Source organism: Martes martes, assembly GCF_963455335.1.
Source record: "Martes martes genome assembly, chromosome: X".
NCBI lineage: Eukaryota > Metazoa > Chordata > Mammalia > Carnivora > Mustelidae > Martes > Martes martes.
The window spans coordinates 10,657,682-10,680,630 of record NC_137897.1 but is presented as its reverse complement, the minus strand read 5'-3'; the positions used below and the strand labels follow the sequence as shown (position 1 = coordinate 10,680,630).

Genomic DNA, 22,949 nt, shown 5'->3' with positions numbered 1-22,949 from the left:
CCTGCTTCCCCCTCTGCCTGCTGCTCCCTGTGCTTCTGCTCTCCTTCCCATTCTATCTCAAGTAAGTAAATAAATAAAAATCTTTTAAAAAAATATATTGGTCTATTTCTTAAAATGTTAGTAAGAGTTTTCTGTAGCTTCTTTAATAAAGTGTCCCAGCTCAAGATCATGAAAGTGTTCTATTATTATCGATGCTTTCTTGTTTTGCTTGCTGTATTGATTTATCTACACCTGGAATTGATTTTCATATGTAGTGAGATGCAGTTGCATTTTTTTTTAAATGTGGTTTTGGAAAAGAAAAAAAAGATAGCCAAAATCCGTGACAGAGAATATCATGAACATTTGGGGAGCTCACACTTCACTGAATCATCCTGCGGTAATAATTATTATTTTTAACATTTATTAAGTGCCTGTTGTTTGCCAGAAACCGCTCTAAGAACTCGCCCTGTATTAACTGCTGCAGTCCTAAGTCTGTGAGGTAAGGACTGTGATTATGCCATTTTTCAGATGAGGAAACTGAGGTACAAAGAAGTGACTTGCTTGACTTGAACTTACTCAAGGTCAACCAGCTAGAGAGTGTTGCCCAAGAGATTCTAACTTACACAGCTGGGCTTTTGCTGTGACTCAGCTACCAAGGTCCAGACAAAATGAGTGGCTCTTTACTCACCATTACCCACCCTATCAGCAGTACCTTGGACATATTGGTAAATAAATCCAAGACTTAGCAGATAGGTTAAAAAAAATAACAGTTTTTGAAAATTTTTAAATAAATCTTCCCAGTTTGAAAATTGAATTGTCTTTTTCTAATCTATCACTCTTAGGAGAGAACAAATTAAATTGATAGTGTGAAGTAAGAAATGTTCTAAGAATTTAAATGTATTTTAGCTTTGAGGGGGGTGTTTTTTTTGTTTTGTTTTTCATAGTTGCAGGTCCTACTTAAAAATCTTTTTTCTCTTGGGGCGCCTGGGTGTCTCAGTCAATTAAACCTCTGACTCTTGAGTTAGGCTCAGGTTATGATCTCAGGGTTGTGAGATCGAGCTCCATGCTGGGCATGGAATGTACCTGCTTAAGAGTCTCTCCCTTGCCCTCCCCCCCATAAAAACTTTTTAAAAAATGTTTTTTCTCTTAGGGCATTTATAGCATTCTCTGCTTGTTTCAGGATTCTATTGCTTTCTGAACCTTTATTTAATCCTTAAAGTTCTATATATTTTGGTTCCCAATTGTCTTGGCCTTAATCTGAGTTCAAATGCCTAAATCATTTCTATTTTACAGCCCTCAAGGGTAATTTGATGATTATAGCTACATATTTCAGTTATTATCTGGGTTTTTCTGAGCAATTAAAAACCGATTGTGAGCACTGTATACTTAGAGATGGGAAAAAAGTCTGTCCAAATAAAACTAAGGAATGATAGTAACATGTATTATTTTAGTTAAAAATGATCATATTAACATATCTCAGTGGTGAGAAAATTTCACTGTACACTTAGTCTGAAAAGAGTGGGAAGCTCCTGGGGGATTCTAATGCCTTTTTTTTTTTTTTTGCTGTTTTATTAGCAAGAAGTTAATCAGCAATGCTTGTCCTCCATTCTGGGCACACAGAAGGCGGTCTTCATTCCAGAGACCTTGTGTTGCTAATATATTTCTTACTCAAAATGTTACATTTTATTCATTTCTTAATTTTTCTGTTAGTTTGTGTGCAGTGAATGTTCAATATTCTCAATGGCGGCCGGAACCGTAGGGGAGGGTTTTCTTGTAGGTTGCGGTTCTTCTTGGTAAAATGTAAGCGCTTTAGAGATAGCTCTTAATGGTATATGCCTATGGCTTAAAAATATAGACTGTAGTAAGATCATTCTTGAGTATGTAAAACATAATCTGAGGATATGTTACTCCGGAAAGCCAGTCATCTCAAGTATCTTTACCTTGGTATCATTCTTTGCAGTATCGTTGGGCATTTTTTCATGGTGTCACTCACCAAAGTGGTAAAATGGGCATTCTCTTGTTTTCTTTTGCTAGAATTCCTACAAGGTTATGGAATAACCTGCCTCTTTTCCCATCTCTTTGGCAGAGCTGTAATGTTGACGACCCCTCTCGTGGCTTGCTTGTCCTTATAAGATAGCGGTTCAATGCCTGTGCCTGGCGAGCTTGTAGGTCTAGTGGGCTGTCAGCTGCTGTATGATCAGAAAGCCCACCGTATACCACCAATCCTAGACCGCAGTGTTCGATGGGACACAGTGTCCTAAGTGCCATGGGGTTCTTGATGAGGACAGCAGGGATCCATTCTCTACCCTCTGGGAAATGACGCTGCTGAGCTTTGTTCAGTGTATACTGTAGTCCGGGAGACCAGTTGGCTTGGAGTTGAGGGTGATGCTCTGGGGACCGTGGGCCCATCTCTGTGACAAGGACCCTCCTCTGCCCTGGGTCCCAGCTCATCAGAAGCATGGGTAGCAGCCACTGCAACCTCTTGACCTATATAAATTCAGAGGAGAGGGGAAAGAGAAGGAAGGGACAGGAATGGGGAACCTTGCGTAGATAACGGTGACAACATCGAGCACACGCACATGTACATAGACGCGTGCGTATGATACAGATATGTGTCTGTTTAGACCAGGTGCACACTGTCACTCGGTCAGCATAACAGCCGTGTCATACATATTATGTCCTTATTTTACAAACCAGGAAACTGCCTCACACGGGCTAACTGTCTGCTCCTGGGTCTCCCTGAGGGTCTTTTGCTGATTTTTAAACAAGCGTTTCCTGCCTGTGATTGTGTTCGATTTTGTTGCTTAGTTGCCTTGTTTTCCGTGGTACCACGAGGTCCCTGTAAGGCTGGCTGCTGCCTTCCACTTCCTCCTTCCCCTGGAGGGATTTGCTGCGTAAGAGTGAACTGAGGAGGGAGGACAAGCGGAGGGGCGACAGGACTGGAGAAGTAGGACCGGCCTGAGAGGAGTCTGTCTGCCAGGGCTGGCGTCTGGGCGGGTCCGGGAGAACAGGGAGCCACTGAAGGGTTTTAAGTGAAAGGTCCCGTTAGCTGTGTGTAGCAAATGGATTGAACACAATCAGGGGACGTCTCTCTCACTTATGATTTTATCTGTAAAAGAAAAGAAAAATAAGAAATAAGGCAACACATATATTCATGATTTCCTCCTTTGTGCTCTTCTGAATTTAAACAATTAAGACCCTGAAAAGGAACTCTTCTCTAAAGTTGAGGAATGAGGGATGCCTGGGTGGCTCAGTCAGTTAAGGATCTGCCTTCAGCTCAGGTTTTGATCCCAGGGTCCTGGGATCGAGTCCCACATCAGGCTCCTTGCTCAGCGGGGAGCCTGCTTCTCCCCCTCCCGCTCCCCCTGCTTGTGCTCTCTGACAAATAAATAAACAACTTCTTTAAAAAAGTAAAGTTGAGGGATGAAACAGTTTTGTCTAAGGATGAGGAAACATCAGACAAAACCAAACTGAGGGACATTCTACAAAATAACTGGTCTGTGCTTTTAATGAAAAGCGTTGAGGAAGTGTTGCCCGTGGAAGGAGATTCGATGTGGGGACTAAATACAGCCCGTGACCCAGGATTAGAGCCTGGCCTGGGCTTCTGTTTTGGGGTTTTTTGTGTGGTTGGTTGGTTGGTTTTTTTGTTTTGTTTAGTTTTTTGTTTTTGTTTGGCATAAAAGGCATTATTGAGACATTTGGCCCAATTTGGATATTTGTGTATTTTTTTTCCATTGGTATTATATCAGTTTCATAATTGTTCTAAATATGTTTATGTAGGAAAATATTCTTGTTTTTAGGAACTATATCCTGCTAAAGAACAAAAATTGAACTGAGTAAATCTGAAGATTGAATTGGCTTTATTCGGGAGTTCATGATTCAGTCATGATTTACTTACTAGTAAGTAGACAGGGGCTCCCGGGAGTTGTACAAAATGGAAGATTTTTCTAGGGCAGTAGAAGGATGGGGCAAGATATTAGTGAAAGAAAAAGGATTATTTCAGTTCTGGATATCTTCCTTTTTGTGGGAAGGGACTCCCCCCAACAAAGGGTTTTTATCATGCAGATGACCTCACTAGGCCTGGTCAGGGCATTTCAGGGAGACTCTTAAAAGGGCACATTTTTGGGAGAAGTTGCAAGTTGTAATTAAGGGGCACCTTAAGGTGGCTCAGTCAGTTAAGTGTCTGACTGTTGATTTCAGCTCAGGTCAGGTCTTAGGGTCATGAGATTGAGCCCCTTGTGGGGCTCCAGACTCAGTAGGGAGTCTGATTGAGAACCCCCCATATTTGTCTGTGCACACGCTCTCTCTCTCTCTCTCTCAAATAAAGAAGTTGTACTTAAGTCTTGGCTTTCTGGCTTGGGGTGACAAATGACTCCATTTTGGACTTCTTTTTTTTTTTTAACAATATTGCATTATTTCGAAGTATAGGGATATCATATCTGTAAACCTGTTCACATATTTCAGAAGACAAGAGATACGTATTTCTAGAGAGAATGATGAAGCATATGGTGAGAACGTGTAAGCTTTTAGAGAATCTGGGTGGGGGGGATATGGTAATTCTCTATATTATTTTTGTAACATTTCTGTATTCTGAAGTTATTTCAAAATTAAAATTAAAAAAGGAATTTGCTTAAGTGAAGAGGGGGAGGAGACGATCAGGTGGGTCACCTTCCATCCCAGACCACTAGGCTTGAAGTCCATGGGGAGGGAGCTACTTCCCCAAGATGAACTTAGAGCCATGGAGGGGAAGGGGAGTTGTCATGAGTGATGTGGTTTGAAGTGGGGGCGGGGGGAGGGGAGAGTTCAGAGGCAACGGCCAAGAAAGAATTCTCAAGATGTCTTCAGTGCAAAATGGTGGTTTTATTAAAGCCCGGGGACAGGACCTGTGGGCAGAAAGAGCGGCATTGGGGTTGTGATGGGTGACTGATTATATAATTTCAAGTTGGGAAGGGGTTAGGGAGAGCATAAGTCTCCAGGGAATTTTGGAGACAAGATGTCCAGGACATTGAGGGGGCTAGCTGTTGTTAGGAAAAGGTCGTTTATTACTGTCTAATAAAAACTCAGTCACGAGACCCTTCAGATGTGTATCAGTGGGCCATATGCTTGGAGGGTGATTGCCAACATGTATCTTGGTATGGGGGGAAGTAGAGATAAAGGAAGTTTCTAAAGGAATTTTTAAAAAAGTGATCCTACTTAATCTACCATATCCCTGAATCGATCTCTTTTATTTTTTTTTAATTGTATTTATTTATTTGACAGAGAGAGAGATCACAAGTAGGCAGAGCAGCAGGCAGAGAGAGAGGGAAGCAGGCTCCCCGCCGAGCAGAGAGCCCGATGCAGGGCTCGATCCCAGGACCCTGAGATCATGACCTGAGCCAAAGGCAGAGGCTTAACCCATTGAGCCACCCAGGCGCCCTTCTAAAGGAATTTTTAAATGTTAAAGTAGACTTACAGGATCCTGGGAATCAGGCTAAGATTATCTCTTGCCTTGGCAAAGTAGTAACAGCGAGGCAGCTGAGTTTCTGGAGGAATGTCCCTCTGCCTGTTTCAAGGACTTGTCCACGGGCTATAAGTATTAAGGACATTTTTTTCCTTTGTGCCTCGGTTTCCCACATCCCATGTATAGGGAGTAGCTGCAAAATTCACTGAAATAAGGAACTCTCTGGCTCAGGCAGGAGGAGAATGAGCTGGGTTAAAGCAAGGAACATAGGCCAGGAAAAGTTCTCACTAGGGACACTGGCAAGAATTAGGAACCTCCCTGGGAATGAGAGCAGAAGCCACAGAAAATGATTTTCATATTTAAAAGTCTTACATTTTTTTTTAATGTTTGACTAAAGGAAGCCCCACTTACATGTGGTGCTGATTAAACCGTCCTACGGGGCCAGACGTGAAATGAGACCTCCGTCCCCTGCTCTGTCGTGGCCTGAGGGAGGGGAAGAGCTTCCCAGCTGCCCGGACCCAGTAGCTTGGAGACCCCGTTGGTGGAAGAAAGGAAACTATAGGGCCTGTGACCTCTGACAGAGCAATAAAAATGGGGGGATGGTATTAATTCCTGGTGCAGGACATAAAGTTGGGGGGAGGGAGCAGGGAAGGATGAGAAGGACCCAAAATCTTACCAGAGAGTGCTTTGCTGATGCAGGCCTACTCTTGCAGAGAAGGAATTCTAATAAAATGCGCTGGTTCTTAAACATATAGGAAGCGTTCACACAATTGGACTCTTGTTTCACTGTAGTCAGAAGAGGGCAGAGAAAGTAGTAGTGGTGAAACAAGAAAGGAGTTTATTCATTTGTTCCCACACTGGGAATACTGCAAACTCGTATCTCAAAGATTGTCTCCAAAGTGCTGAAAGTACATCCCGGTTTATAGAAGGAAAATGTGGGACACGGGTGGGGTGGGTACCCGCAGGTGGGCGGTGAAGGGCAAATCCATCGTGGGAGGGGTCTTGCTGGCTCAGGGCGGTCCTTACTGCTTGACGGGGTAGTTTCAGGTCCCATGGCGGGGGGGGGGGGGGGGGCCCTGCCCCCAAGGTCTTTTGCCTGAACCAAGAGACAAGTTGGAAAGAATGGACTCAATTAGAAAGTTTGAGGACCAAACGTAGGTAGTTGGAAGTCCTCTTTCAGGTTTACCAGGGGCACGTGCACTTGGACAACATGTTAAAAAGAAGGAAGAAAGGCAATTCCCGCCCCCCTCGCCCCCTGTTTTGACTCCATTCCCTCTAATGCTGTGTGCCTTCCCCCCAGTAACGTGAATTTTGTTACTGCTGGTGAGGAGGGGCTCTGTAAGCTAATAGAAGACTTTTCCAAGGGCAAACATAGGTGAATGCACTTACTCCATTGACCTGGCCATGACTTTGAGCAAATGTTTGATCCTTCTGGATCATGAATAAAGATAAAACAGAAAACAGACCAATGGCAATTCTGTGTGGAGTAGTTTTCTGTTTGGAGGGTGCGTAGGAATGAAGCACAGAGGGCAGAGAAGAAATGATTAGGACAATCACAGTAAACCTCAGTAAAAACGCAGTTGAGCAATTGAGAGCTTTGAGGTTTTGTCGAACTCAGAAGCCATTAATTTTTTAGTACCTTTCCAGCACAAAGAGGGGCTTGGTTGCGTAAATTATGACGCGTCCTTCCACTGGAATGCTTTGCAGTCTTTCCTGAGGATGAGTTATTTCTCTGTTTTGACATGGAAAGGTATTCAGAATAGAACATTGAGTTTGTTCAGGCTTTTAAGCAAATGATATATAGCGCAGAAAACAAAAACACTGAAAACATAAATATCAAATTGTTAGCAATATCGATGTTGGGCCAAGGATGAAGATTTCAGAAAGATTTTCAATTTAGAGATTGCACACTTCCAAGTCTTAAAATATGTTTGAATTTTATGTGCATGAGGGTTTTTTTTTTTAATAATCAGAGAAACACAGCGAAGACGTTTGCACTTTGAAAAATCAATGTAAACAATGTTCAGTGGTGGATTTTTTATTTTAATAAAAAATCAGCGAGGAAAGAGGTTTTGTTGCAGAATTATGGTTCGCATCAGGCCCAGTAGGACTGGAGAGGCTGAGCCGCCATGAGAAAGCAGAGAGAGCTGTTCTGTAGTAGAGCCGGGCCCGCCCCGATAACACACGCGGAAGGGGGCTGTGGATCGTTGGCCTGGGCTTTCTGCATCACGAACCTCCCTCCGCCAAACTGCAGAACTCACACATTCCAGCTGGGCCTTCTTCATCCCAGTGACTCCGCCCACAGTGCATGTGCGGGAGTGAGTGTTGTTGGCATGGAGACTGAGCATGTGGGTCCGTAAGGGACACCAAGGGGGAGTGAGCCATCAGCAAGTCGAATAACTTCCAGAGGCCTTCAGCTGAGGTTGGTGAAATCTCAGAGAGGAAAAACTGGGCAATGGGAGGGTGAAAAGACCTCCCCTGGCGTCCGCCCAAGTGTCTTGGTTTGTTTCGCCATCCTTTGGATTTTCTTAACCAGACTTGGTCGATATCGAGTGTTATCAGTTACACCTTCTCTCCTGCGTGTTTCAACCCGCCTGGCCTCGCACCCGCAACCCTAGAGTATATGTTGTCGTCCGTGATCCTTCCACACGTGCCTTTGCTTTGTTCCCTTGAACTCTACCATCCCACATTTTCTCCTTTTCCACTGACGGCACACAGGTGATGTCCTGCTTCTGTTTTGAGTTTGCCATTCCTGGCTTCAGGTCTCCCGGTGGCCGTGCAGCATCCCTTCTGGGTCATGGGTACGAAGACCCATGGAAACCCAGTGCTGCCTGGCACTGGGAGAACAAGAGGCAGGTCGTCTGTGGTTCTGAGATCGTGGCCCCATGGGTCACAGTGGGAGTCTGCTGAATGCTGTATAACCTCACAGAAAAGCACACACGCTTGAAAAATTGGGTACGCAGTTCCAGCGAGTGCACAGACCATCTGAACCCCACGTGTACCCCAAAGATTGTGCATCCCCAAATCCCTGGAACTGAACCTCCATTTTAGGATAGATGAAGAGGAATGACTTCACTAGAGACTCAAGTACAACTAAGTAAAGTGTGTTTCTAGAATTTTCTTCACGCTTGAAACTACCTGGATATACAATGAACTAAAGATAAGCCAGACTGGGGTGTTGCAGTTATTAGCAGGACATTAAAACTGGAGGGGACGGTTTGTTAATACAGCTGTTGGGATATGGTTTTGTAGTTGGGGGAGCTGTATACTGCCTACTTGGGTAGATATTAAACATGGTGGGCCAAATCGTTTAGGTATAGGGTTACATGTATACGTGTGTCCATGCATGCACGCATGTGGGAGTGTGTGTTTTTAACAGCTCACAGAAGTTTAAATTTTAACTGTGCATCTAAGAGAAAATAAAGGATTTCATCTCAATTTATCTTTGATATCTATTAGATATATTTATATTTCCTAGAGATTGGTTGAATATATTATTAATCTTTGTTCCTTTTGGCATTATGGACACTAACCTTTTAACATTGCTGGTTCTTTTCCAGGATGGACAAGCTTCATTTATACCATATCTGAGAATGTGTATATTGGTAAGTGATGACGATGTTGTTTGGATTCAATTGCACTGTAATTTGAAGGACTGAAGCGGGAGAAAGCAAGATGAAACCTCTCATGTAATCCAGTACTGTGCTGCCCTCTTGTCCGGCGCCAGCCCTCTCTACATCCTAGTACGTCCCGGCAAGCCCGGGACAGGGCACGTCTCAGCTTCCAGCATGTTCAGTGAGGGAGGGGAATATGAACACACGACAGCCACCATTTTACTGTGCCCTATGTGTGGATGTAAGGTCCAGGCATGGTCATGTGGGCTGACATCCTTGTTAAGAGGTTGGCGATCTCTGTGCTGATAGATGGATGGGGCTCTAAGAGGCTGAGGGGAGCAGGAATCTGTCTCCTGGAAGGCAGAAGGAGGTGAATTTGCAGTCCCAGGTGCCGCTGAGAAATTTCAGAGTTGGTCTCTTATTTTAAGGGTTGTATACGTGTCTCTTGCTGAGTCTGGTCTGGGAGGGCCATTCAAGACTCAACCAACTGTCATTTTTTTTTAAAGATTTTATTTATTTATTTGACAGAGAGAGATCACAGTAGACAGAGAGGCAGGCAGAGAGAGAGGGAAGCAGGCTCCCTGCTGAGCAGAGAGCCTGATGCGGGACTCGATCCCAGGACCTGAGATCACGACCCGAGCCGAAGGCAGCAGCTTAACCTACTGAGCCACCCAGGCGCCCCCAACTGTCATTTTATAGATGACAAAAGTAAAGTCTAATGGAAGTTATATAACTTGCCACGCTTATGCCTTGGTGGACCCGGGACCAGAACCAAGGACTCCCCCGTCCTGTTTCCCATGCCGCGTTCCATAATCTTTGTACAGTGACAACTCGGCAGCTCCCCCATTGAACTTGTCTTTCCCAGTCGAGCCTGTAGGCTGGCTCCTGCTGCATCTGTCCCCACCCGCCCTGTCATCCTGGAAGCGCATCTCTCTGTGGGCCCGACGGAACACTGCTGTCGCAGATGCTCTAGGTGCCCTCCCCACACCCCCGAGGCCTCATCTCCACGGTGCCCCCTGACGACTTCCAACTCACCGGGGGTATCCGTGTCTCATGGCCTGAAGCTGTCTCTGAAATGGGGAAGGCTGCTCTCTTTGCCCCACACAGGGCAGAATAGAGGTGCTGGGGGATTGACATTTCCAGAAGCTACCTCATCCCTCAGGTGGGATAACGGAGGGCTGTGTGTTGTGAGGCCTTTCTAAGCCTTTCCCCATGGGCTTATGTCCCAGCCACCCACAGTGGGCACAGGCTTGAGAGCACACTCTTCTTTGTCCTCTTTCCCTGACCTAACTCTCCTAACTCTCTTGTTGCCTGTGTCCAACTTCGGGTAAATTCCTTGCCCTTAAATCTGCATCCCAGACAGTGTTGCTGGGAAGACCGAAACTAAGAGAATCAGCCTCTCCCGCCCCCTCCCTGCCCCTCACGACAGTGATGCGTGCCACTCAACCTCACAGGGCCCCAACATGGCCACCTCCTGGGGTAATACAGCCCCGACCGCTGCCTTATTGATAACATCTGCTCCGAACTTGAAGGCGACCCCCAGAGCCACTTAAACCATTCTTCATAATCTCTGAAAGAGTTCAGTTGCCTCAAATTACTCTCCTGGAAAATAGTGGTAATACAAATCCATGTATTTTGATTTTATACAGTAAAAATGGCCTTAGTTCCTCTTTCACCGAATAGCATTTCAATTACGGGTCAGAAGCAAAATTCATTTCTTTCAGCATTTGAAAAAATAGTAGTAATATCACAAGTATCACAATTAAACTCTATTAACCGTCTGAAAGAGGCGACGCATCATCTGTTCTAAGAGCTTTTGAAAATCTTGAGTGTCACAACGTACTTGATACATGTGGAGAGTCAAGACTGGTTTTGTGGCGGTAGCACCCATTGATTTAGGATTTCAAGAGAAACAAAATAACCTGCGCAAATGGAAAGTAACAAAGGGAGCACGGTGAATTCCGAGGTGGGAGGGAGAGCAGGAATGTTGGTGTAGGATGAGAAAAGGCAGGGGCAACAAACTTGTTATAAAGGCCAAGATAATAAATATTTTCATCTCTGTGGACTGGACAGTTTTAGTTGTCAAGGACTCTTTCCAGCCCTCCCCGCACAAAAGCAGCTGCAGTAATCCGGTAATCCAGTAATCCAGAAGCCGTTGAGGTGGCCACTGAAGCGTGAATTGCATGTCTTTTTCATGTGTCACAAAATGCTATTATTTTGATACATTTCAGCCATCTACAGAGGTAGAAACCTTTCTTAGCTTCTGGAACACTACAAACGCTCCTATTTGATTTTGGTTTAAATGGTGGTGTGGAGGATGACTCGGAGAAAAAAGTTAACAAATGATCTTCAAAACCTGTTTTTTTATTCGGAGTATTGTTGACACGCGCGTGACATTAGTTGCAGGGGTACCACGTAGCGATTCAACAGGTCTGTCGGTGATGCTGTGCTCACCACACCTGGTGCTCCCAGCTGTCTCCATCCAACACTATTCTGATATCAAGGCCTGTATTCGCCATGGTGTGCCTCCCCTCCCAATTTTTTGATTGATTGATTGATTGATTTTGAATGCTGTGCATTTCATCCCTGTGACTTAGTCCTTCTGTAACTGGAAGCCTGTACCTCCCGCTTCCCTTCACCCATTTTGTCCATCCCCTCGTCCTCCTCCCTTCAAAACCTGTTTTTAAGAATTTGGGCGGCGCCTGGGTGGCTCAGTGGTTAAGCATCTGCCTTCAGCTCAGGTCGTGATGCCAGGGTCCTGGGATCGAGCCCCGCATCAGGCTCCATGCTCAGCTGGGAGCCTGCTTCTCTCTCTCTCCCACTCCCCCTGCTTGTGTTCCCTCTCTTGCTGTGTTTCTGCGTCAAATAAATAAATAAAATATTTTTTAAAAAATTTTATTTGAGAGGAAGAGCGCGCCTGTGCGCCTGTGTGTTCCCTGAGTTGAAGGCAGAGACTTAACTGACCGAGCCACCCAGGCACCCACTCAAAATCTGTTTTCATCAGTAGTTAGAGCCCTGTTTCCTAGCAAACCTTTGGTCCAAGATTTTAACAAGTGAAAAGCTCAACAGCTGAAGGGGTAAGAATGGTCTATACGTCCCCTTGTTTTTCTTGAGAAGGCAGGAGTTTTCTGAGCCGTTTCTAGTCACTGCCCTGGTCCCCTCTCATGACTGTGGGCCACTAGTGCAAAACATCTGGCAGGAAATGGGGTCACAGTTGCAGCATTGGAGCAGACTTACATCTGTCCGGGGTAAACTGGACGGTGGAGAGAATCCAGCTCGCATATTGGCCTTTGGGGACTCTGCTTTAGCCAGTCGGTGACTGGCCAAATGATCTCATTTGAATTTTATCTACTTCCCTTCCTCCTACCCCCCCATGGAGATGTTAATGAGAAAAACAAAAGGGCAAGAACAAACCGCCAGAGGCAAAAAGACAAAGCCCGAAAGCTATTAAATATGTACTGATGTATGAAATCTATAAGAGAGAATCCAGAAAACGCGTTCTGACTTCACCGCCTCAATTTTATCTTGCTTTTTAAAACCTGGATGGCACCAGCAAACCACAGATGGCAGGAACCAATAAGCAAGTAATTGTCTTTTCCAAAATGTCGTGCTCCTCCATTCTGTTGGAATAGATGTTATAAGTGTGCGTTGAGCTGGAATAAAGAGACTGCCATTTGGGTTGAGAAAGTAATCTGGGGAGATTCCATTAAATGGGGATTCAGGGGGACTCAAAATATTAATTGATGCAGGAAGTTCTTAAAAGACAGACATTGGTAAGTTTTGAGTAAGGACAGGTGGAGGTTTCAACATGACAGATTACTGGAGTGAGATCTTTGACAATCGTCTTCTACTGAGGCATCAAGTCCTTTGACCAGCCCTCAGCTGACATCTGTGCAGTCAGTAGATGATAAAAAGAAAAAGAAAACAAAAAAACTGAAAACCACACAGTCAGAAAGCCAATAGATGCCAAGTAAACTGGTGCTGAACCCCTTCCCTGGCGCTGAGATGAAAATGACATTAGACATTAACACAGATCAAATAGAGGAGTTTATACCCCGTAGCCCTCCGGCGCGGGACGGTTTATCAGCTTGGATGTCACTCCTAGAGGGACCAGTATCACGTATACTGTTTGGCTGAGAAAGTACATTTAGAAATCTAAAAATATTTGTCTGTGGTTATTGAAATGACACCTAACTGGCTTACTCTGAAGGTAGTGAAATGTGTCAGACTCACTTAAGTAAGTATTTATTCGTGCTTAGTTTGTGCCTAGCCCTTTGCTTCTGGTTCTGGGTGGTACTAAGTTTGACACGGACCCTGGATCTCAGTAAAAGGGGAGAAACGCTAGAAGGCCTCCGAATTGACCTCCACTCACCTAGAATGAACTGGACTGAGCAGTGTGTTCCTTCCATGAGGAATACCTTGCTGTGAGGTGCTTTGAACACCCAGGATGACGAGCAACCCTGGTCTGCTTGCCCATTGCTACTCCCTGCAACCAAATTGAACTTTAAAGGCAGTTGTGATTGCAATGAGGCACTTTAATTAAGCAATATGTAAATTAACGAAGTAGGTATCAAAAGAGTCGGGCTCAGTCGGCTCAGCGTCTGTCTTCAGCTTAAGTCCCGATCCAGGTCCTGGGAACGAGCCCCAAGATCAGGTTCCCTGCTCAGCAGGGAGCCTGCTTCTCCCTCTCCCTCTGCCTCTTCCCCTCCCCATCACTCCCCACTCCTGCGGTCTTTCAAATAAATAAAATCTTAAAAAAAAAAAAAAAACAAGAAAAGTCGGAATTTTTAGAACTCAGCCAAATGCTTTGTATAAGGGAATTGCTAAAAAAAGAGCTTTTGAATTAGAATGGGAAAGATGAAAGAAAAAGAATGGGAGCAACTAGTCATCTAGAAGGATTTCAGTGGTTGCAGTCATGTACTCTTTGGAGAGACAGGGCTTCAGTCCAATCAGCTGACCCACCTTGACTGTATTTCTAAAAGTTGGCGAATGTATGCACATTTGCGCTTTAATTTAAAATGTCGGAGGCGGTTGACTGTCTTTTCCAGTTAATGATCCTGATTGCATCGGATAAGAGAGCTTCCACTGTACATACACAATTGAGGAAATCAGACTCTAGTGGAAGTGCCATCGCTGGTAGAATGGCCCGTCACTGGCGTGGGTGTCCTTGTAAAGACAAGAGAAAGGAAATCGGGCATATGGGGACAAGCTCACACGCTGAAACCGCGGCACTAACTTGAAAATATGTGTTAAAGTATTTTGCCCTTTCAGGACTGTTTCGGCAAACCAAACTATTTGCAGTTCAATTGTTTTCCCGTACGTCTTCCTTAACTGCCCTATTAGAGTCAACATTCTTGGCGAAGCTTCTCGATGGAAACTATTTAGTATCTGATTTGGCTCTGGTGTAATTGAAAGTAGTCAAACACAATAAAGTATATTTTCTTTGCGACTAATTTTAGGTCCAGGAGATAACCAGGTGGGTGAGATAGCATAGAAACGATAAGATGACAGAAGCAGTCTTTGTTTTCGGGGATCCTGTTTTAAACGTTTCCTAAAACAATATAGAAGCTCAAGGTACAGTTAGAATGACCTGGAAACCTGACTCCAGCATCTGCAACGAAGGTCAGCCATAAGCCGGAGCATTTCACAGAGTCTCTTCAGAATCAGCACTATGATTCCTCCTCTTGAGCGGCAAAGAGGGTGGGCGGAAATGGTGTTCCAAATAAAGTGATGATTGGCGTTCTTAGGAAAACACGAAGTCTTTGTTTCTAATTTCGTGTTTGCTCATAGACCCGGGAACACGGCAGTCAAGCGAGCTCCCTGGCGAGGAGGTGCAGAGGAACCCGGTTCTGCATTATTGGAGAGTTGTCCCTCGCCAGCCCACTCCATAACGACAGGAGAGGGGCTGTAGAAGTTGTTGGGGCTTCTGTTGGGTGGGACATTCTAAAATATTCCCTCTAAAATGAGGGGCCAGGAGTAGACCTTGTGGGTGACGTATTTGGGTGTTTTGTATGAATGAGTTGAAGATAAAAGACATGGTCCATTGCCCCCAGGGCATCTCAGTAAAGCACCTTTAATAAAATGCTTCTTCATCGCACAATTAAAGATATTACCCAGTTCTAAGTGAGATTATTCTTAGACTCCCAGACCTCTGTTCTATTGCTAAATCCGTACATGAGTAGAAAGTCCGTGGTGGCCTCTCGTTCACTTCCATGGCCCCTGCTGACCTAAATCTTCAATAGAGAAAGGACCTTTGGTGGTGTGCTGGGCCAGCTGTCGCTGGCTCGAAGGGGCCGATTGTGCACCTCTTCCCTGACCTCACGCCTTACATCGGTAACTTGAAAATTGCCCACAGTGGGAGCCTTTACGCCATGGAAATGAGCACGTGCTACAAATTGGGTTCGTTCTCCCACTCCTTCCTGAAAGCCAGTTTTTTTTTTTTTCAGTTAAACATTTTATTCAGTAATTCTATTTCAAATATATATTAATCCTTTCTTTTTCTCAAATTGTTTCTTTATTTCTTTTTAAAATTAACATATAATGTATTATTTGTTTATAATGTATTGTTATAATAATACATTATAACGTATTATTTGTTAACATATAATGTATTATTTGACCTGTATTACAGGTCTGTGACTCATCAGTCTTCCACACTTCATAGCACTCACCATAGCACATACCCTCCCCAATGTCCATCACCCAGCCACCCTCTCCCTACCCCCCCACCCCCCACCAACCCTCAGTTTGTTTTGTGAGATTAAGAGACTCTTATGGTTTGTCTCCCTCCCGATCCCATCTTGTTTCCTTTTTTCCTTCCCTACTCCCCAAGGCCCCCACCCTGCTTCTCAAATTCTTCATATCAGAGAGATCATAGGATAATTGTCATTCTCTGACTGACTTATTTCACCTAGCGTAATACCCTCTAGTTCCAGCCACCTCATTGCAGATGGCAAGATTTTATTTTTGGATGGCTGCATAGTATTCCATTGTATATATATAGACCACATCTTCTTTATCCATTCATTTATTGATGGACATCTAGGTTCCATAGTTTGGCTATTGTGGACATTGCTGCTATAAACATTCGGGTGCACGTGCCTCTTTGGATCACTACATTTATATCTTTAGGGTAAATACCCAGTAGTGTGATTGCTGGGTCATAGGGTAGCTCCATTTTCAACTTTTTGAGGAACCTCCATGCTGTTTTCCATAGTGGCTGCACCAGCTTGCATTCCCACCAATGGTGTAGGAGGGGTCCCCTTTCTCTGCATCCTCACCAGCATCTGTTGTTTCCTGACTTGTTAATTCTAACCATTCTGACTGGTGTGAGGTGGTGTCTTACTGTGGTTTTGATTTGTATTTCCCTGATGCCGAGTGATGTGGAGCATTTTTTTATGTGTCTGTTGGCCATCTGGATGTCTTCTTTGCAGAAATGTCTGTTCATGTCCTCTGCCCATTTCTTGATTGGATGATTATTTGAGTGTCGAGTTTGATAAGTTTTTTATAGATTTTGGATACTAGCCCTTTATCTGAAAGCTAGTTTTATTTTTTATTTTTTTTAAGATTTTATTTATTTATTTGACAGACAGAGATCATAAGCAGGCAGAAAGGCAGGCAGAGAGAGAGAGAGAGAGGAGGAAGCAGGCTCCCTGCTGAGCAGAGAGCCCGATGCGGGGCTCAATCCCAGGACCCTGAGATCACGACCCGAGCTGAACGCAGAGGCCTAAACCACTGAGCCACCCAGGTGCCCCTGAAAGCTAGTTTTAAACATTGACTAGCACACCCCTTCTGGGACAGAGGCTCCTTTTTTTTTTTTTAGGATTTTATTTATTTATTTGAAAGACAGAGATCACAAGTAGGCAGAGAGTTGGGTGGGGGCGGGGAGGGGGGAAGCAGGCTCCCTGCTGAGCAGAGAGTCCCACACGGGGCTGGGATCCCAGGACCCCGAGATACTGATCTGAGCCAAAGGCAGAGGCTTAACCCACTGAGCCACCCAGGCGCCCTGGGGACAGAGGTTCTTAATCTTCTTTTGTGCCGTGGACCCTTTTGTCATTTGCCAAGTCTCCACCTCAGAACAGTGTTGTTTTTTTAATTCAATGAAATCATTAAAATGGTAAAAGCAGAAGTTTGCAGTAGAGTTCTAGGTGTGCTTCTTGGATGACATCTGAAAGAACACCATTGAGCAGCTGCTCTACTCTGCGTTCTCAGCAGTGATTCCCATGAAGGGTGTTTCGAGATGGCCACGGCACTGTAACGGGAGGGGAAACACCTGTGATCTCTCCTGGAGACAGAGTCAGTGGTTGTTGGCTACATTCATGACCGAAGGAAAGGCTGCACCTCAGCTCCGTGTTCGTGAAAAACTGCCTTTCAGTGATTGCTCTGAGTTCTAGCCGTGGGTCCTGGGACTGCAGTGACCCCAGGTTAAGAACTCTTGCTCGGGGCCGGGGCGGGGGGCGCCTGGGGGCCTCAGTGGGTTAAGCCTCTGCCCTCGGCTCAGGTCATGATCCCGGGGTCCTGGGATCGAGTCCCGCATCGGGCTCTCTGCTCAGCGGGGAGCCTGCTTCCCTCTCTCTCTCTGCCTGCCTCTCTGCCTACTTGTGATCTCTCTGTCAAAGAAATAAATAAAAATTTAAAAAAAAGAACTTTTGGTTAGTTAGAATCCTATCTCACATTTGCAAGCATCAAAATGAGCCTTGTTGCTTCACATGGGTGATCTCCAAAGTGGAGGTAGAAGGGAGGCTTTCTCTCGGAAAAAAAAAAAAATTACTATGTTTGCGCTCCAGTATTCACAAAATTCACAAATTATGTGTCTGTTTATATAATAATTTCTCAAGCTGTTGTTTTCACTTAAATAAGCGTCCCCTAATTGATTATTCAGCTTTAGCTTTAACATGTCAGGGGGATGCCCAGATTTATGTCTCCAAATGTCCTTAAGGTGTATCCCTCCTTAGTCTATTCTATGCTCCGCTCCCAGAGTTATGTCCCCAAGACACAGGGCTGACCATTTCACATCCCACTGTGTATTCAGAGGCCCCCCACTTTATGTGGATAAGCATGGCTTCCAAATCTTTTCTTGATCTGAAGCCAGTCTCCATTTCCATCATTCTTCCCAAAGGAATGTCACAGCAGTAGTGGACGGGTCACGCTTCCCCTAGAGACGCCCTGCATGTTCCCCACACCTCAGCTTCGCACAGGCTGTTGTCTTGTCTAGAATGCTCTATCCCCTAGCTTTACGTGGCACAGATCTCTGTAATCCTGCGAAGCTCTGTTCAAGTCCGTTCCTCCATGACCAATCCTTAGGGCCCCTAGACCTGAGTTAGCCCCTACAGCCCCGTTCTCTCATTGAACTTTGCTCATTATTTTACTGTTGTACTAGGACACAATTTCATTTGTGTTTCATCTGTCAGTCTCATTATAGAAGGGGTAGGAACGTAGCCATTCTGAAGACACCCCTCCCCCAACATAGCCTTTAGCACAAAGCCTTGTTCATAGTGCAGTAGCTATCCCACTTACTTATTTTTCAAGGGAGTTACTCTCTGATTCTTTTATGAAAATATATTTAGTTCCTCCCAATGAGATTTGAGTTACTTGTGTAAAAGGAGCCTGAGAGGTGCCTGGCTGGCTTATTCAGTAGAGTTTTCGACTCTTGCTTCTCAGGATCATGAGTTCAATCGAGCCCCACATTGGGCGTGGAGCCTACTTTAAAAAAAAAAAAACACAAAAAAAGGCATTGGCTTTGATCTTTGGATTTTCTCATAGAATTAGGCAGTTGTGGGTGTTCCATAAATACTTGTTGGCAGGAATTAATGATAGCATTTACTAACTTTCCCAAGTATGCTTAATTCCTGGGAGGTGTGTATAATTTGGTCCAGGAAGCGTTCTTATTAGCATGTAATGCCAAAGACTTTGCTTATAAATTGAACTGTTAGGCCTGCCACCGACATTGTAAGTGGAAACACTCACAAGGAGGAAAAACCTCCTTGTTTTTTTCTGCATTGGAAACCAGCCAGTTTCAGACTTTAGTATTCACAGGTATAATAAACCAAGAGATTTACAGAGACTCCTAAGTCTCTTAAGTCTGAGGTTGAGACAGATATTACGGTGCTATGGAGTTAACCACGTTTGTAACCATGTGATAAATGTACTATAAAGAACGTTTGATTTCATGGGTCATCTTCTTTGTAGGACCTGAGGATGCACAACAGAAAATCGCACCTCATCACACAGCAGTGCTGGGGGAAGGTGACAACGTCCAGGTAGAGAACAAGGTAAGCATTAAAAATCGCTAATTTTCTTAGATTGTACTTTCTACTGGTTTACAGGTAAATGCCCGTCTCCAGTGCAGCTGGAAAATTTGCTCTCTTCCCTCGGCAAGGAAACTGTGCCACAAGTTTATTATTCCCTTTCATTAACCTGTGCTATTTCTTTTTTTAAAGATTTTATTTATTTGTCAGAGAGAGAGAGCACAAGACAACATGTCTTCCTTGTCTCTTAATTTTCTTTCTTTAGACCCTTGATTGATTTCACTTTTAGTCGAAGTGAAAATGGATCAGCCCCCTAGGAGTATAAATACAGAGATTAATCAGTTAATTAATTAATCAATCCATGCTTACTCACAGAGAGCCCTTTGCGAGTCAGCCCCATTTCGAACCAAGAAGAGCATATGATGCATTTCGTCCCTCTTGGGTCCAACCCCTGCTTCTTAGGTAGAGTTTCTGCTATTTTAGGAGCCTCAGGAGCGTCTGTCCCCAGATTGTCACTTTCTTCCCTGGGTCTCTCTCATTGCGTTGGGTGATTCTGTCACTCTCTTGTGAGCCCGCTGAGCCAACCCTGTGGCTTTGGGTCCTTCTCATAAAGAGGATTGAAGAGACAATTTTGCAGAAGCTCCTGACAAGGTGAATTTTGCAAAGTAGGGATGAGAACTACTTTCAGTGCGCAGGTGACTGGTGGAGAGGTGGGCTGACTGCCGTGACGCGCTCTGCCCCTGGGGTTGTAGAATGCAGTGGATTTGAAGAATTACTACATCCTTGCCCACTTTTCTGGCAGCTCACCTACTGCGGCTTTAGTCACCCAAGGCACCACCATGAAATAGGAAACAAGTAGAAGAAAATTCTCCTGGGCGCCAGAGAAAATGCAGATCTTGGGGTCCGTGCCCTCTCTTACTAGGTTGAGCTGTTTGAAACTGCTCCTTTGGACCTACAGAAATGGCAGTTTCCTCTGTGCCGACCCCAGGCAGGAGAGAGGCGGGGAAGCGACACAGAGGCCAGAACCTCCTGAGAGTGGATTTGTTTGTAACATTATCTGATTTTAACTTGACACCATTGTTCCTCCTATAATCTAGCAGAGGGCACGTTGCAAATGAGAAGGGCTCCAGAAGCTGGAAAGAACCACCAGAAAGATTTGCAGCAGGGCTGGGGGGTGGGGGGCAGCCGGAAAGGCGGGAGGCAGCTGGGAGAGCCGAGAAGCACCGTCCTGTCGTGAGCACTTCGGTCGATATGGCTCTGTACGAGCACAGCCTAGCCAGGGATGCAGGAGACCGATTTCAAGGGGAAAAAAAAAAAGGATTTTAGAAAACTAGCATTTCAGTCGGTATGTCATGCTTATGTCCGTGGATAGCAGCAAGTCCCCCTAGATTAGGAGGGAGAAGAGTACTTCTCCTCTGGTTCTTTACCAGGGCAAGTGTGCTAATGATGCCTGATCTAGTACCTAGCAGCTGCCCAGTAATGGTAGCTAGAACGTTCACTGAGCTAAACGCCTAATTGAACAGATCGTCATGTCAGGTACGTGTTACCTAATGAGGATTCATACTTTAGGCCTGTGGGTTCAGGGCATATAACAGTTTCTAGAGCTCGAAAAAGCCTCTGAAGTATCCTGATTCACTCCATGGTCCCAGCTCAGGGTCATCTGCACTTGGAACTAAGCCTGAGGATTAGAGAAGGAAGATGTGACTTCCTAATGCTCCCCATAATCCCCTTTGCACTGAGCTGTGGCCAAGAATAAGGATTCGGTATGCTCCCTGGCTTCCGTCTAGCCCTTTCAGTACTCCTTACTTCCACAGTCAAGCCTGTCTTCCTGGTTAACTAGTGGTAATGGGCGGTTTCCTCTACAGTGGCCAGTCGTCTGGGGCAGGAGAGGGGGGCGGCCCCGAAGATGATGCGGGTCGCGTCTGTTCCCAGCTATCCTGCTCCATCTAGCATTTGACCTGCCTTAGATCGGCACATTTTCGGCTTCAGGGACCCCCGTCTTCTTGCACAGGGGGATTGTCCTCCGTGACTATTACTCTGAAGTCCTCCCTGGCAGGTAGCAACCGCAAGGGGCTTGGTTTATGCCAGATTTCAGAGTCTTTGAGCCAGAACTTTGACTTCTTAGAGGAAGCCCAAACTCCCCAACAGTGGCTTCAAAATAGTCTTAACTTTTTCAGAGTTCTTAGAGATTGGGATCAACCCCCTGCTACCCTGGGCATTTAATCCTGGGCTGTACTGATGACCCTGAAATGGTCTCTGTTTCAGGAGCTCAGGCTCCCCGTGTGGCTCTGGCCCACAGTGGGTGCTCTGGATGTCAGGATGGCTCCCTGACCAGGAGCACATCGGTTTGATATGAAAGGCTCGATGTCACCGTGAGACACATGTTTATATTGATGTCCTACTGAGAAGGCCTTAAGCCTCATGGATCAGCCGATTCACTTGTAGTTTAAGGGTTAGATAATTCTTAACTGCCACCGTTCATGGGGAACTCAGTAACTGAATAAGATGAACATTTTGTTTCAAATATAGATCGAAAGGCAGAAATAAAACACTCTATTAAAGCTAGAGACAACTTTTTTTGCTTATTTATGGGTAAAAATTCGTAACCATTTATTTTTTAAAAACGGGTAGCAGTTCATTCTCTTACCTTTCAATTGGCCTACGAGGTGTGAACAGTGAAATCCAGTAAGAACAATTGCATGCAATTAAGTCGTGCTGAAGCACAGTTTCTTCCTGGTGATTGTTTTCAGGTAATGGAGCACCATGATAGGTGTCCTTAAACCAGAAGCGTGCCCTTGGATTCATTCTCAGAGTCCTACCACCATCTCAAGCTTCAGAATCAGGCTGGGAGTCTGTACCACTCATAGCTGGGAAGCTGTCCACACCTCCAGTAAATCGTAGGGCCTTCACCTGGGCGTTGATCATTTATCGTTGGTATCCTTGGAACTCTGGATTTCTTAGGAATAGAATTTATGGAATAACAAGAGCAATTTGTAAAAGGAAATTATTCATGGAAACCCAGAAGGGCCTAACTCTGAACTAAGAACTCTGAGAAGGTTAACTGAAGTCAGAGACATATATGGTCTGGGCTGGAAGGGACCATGACCTTCAGGTGGGGAAATTATACCTGAAGCAGTACGTTGGCCCCCGTTACCTTTATATGGAGTCTTTTCATCAAGCCCTAAAAGGCATTTGCTGAGATCCTCACAGGGACTCATCTCTGAAACAGCTCTCCATTCTCTTTCCTTGTGCGCGATTTTCATCATTTGACGGTATGCCCAAGGTCACCGTAGATGAGGACTTTTGAAAGTAACAGCAGTTGGGACTTTTAACCATATCAGCAGTCTATTGAAGATCCAGAAAGATGATGAGCTTTCTCCAAAGAAGGCTAAGTAGGGAAAGAAAAAAAGATATATTTAAGGAACAAGAAAAGGACATCAGACATCTGGCTTAGGATAGAGGAGAAGGGGCTACTGAGAGGTTAATTTAGTGGAAAGGTCATGAAAGGAAGCATGGACCATCATTCAGGTTTCTGAAATGGGAATCCAAACTCCTGGCCTCCTTAACACCTGGCGGTGAAATCATCTTTCATTTCACATCAGCTGTAAGTGTCCCTTTATTTTACTATCCAAATTATAAATGGAAAGTCATCATTTGATCAGACTAGTA

At 44.9% G+C, this 22,949-nt stretch overlaps 1 protein-coding gene across 1 annotated transcript in view; it reads left to right on the top strand.

The window, feature by feature from the left end:
• The window catches only part of PIR (pirin), a 104,100-nt gene that overhangs the window by 72,408 nt on the left and 8,743 nt on the right, over positions 1-22,949 (top strand). The window contains exons 7-8 of the mRNA XM_080795638.1: positions 8,980-9,024; positions 19,222-19,304. Of these exons, the coding sequence (XP_080651764.1) occupies positions 8,980-9,024; positions 19,222-19,304 (128 nt within the window). The remainder of the gene's footprint in view (positions 1-8,979; positions 9,025-19,221; positions 19,305-22,949) is intronic.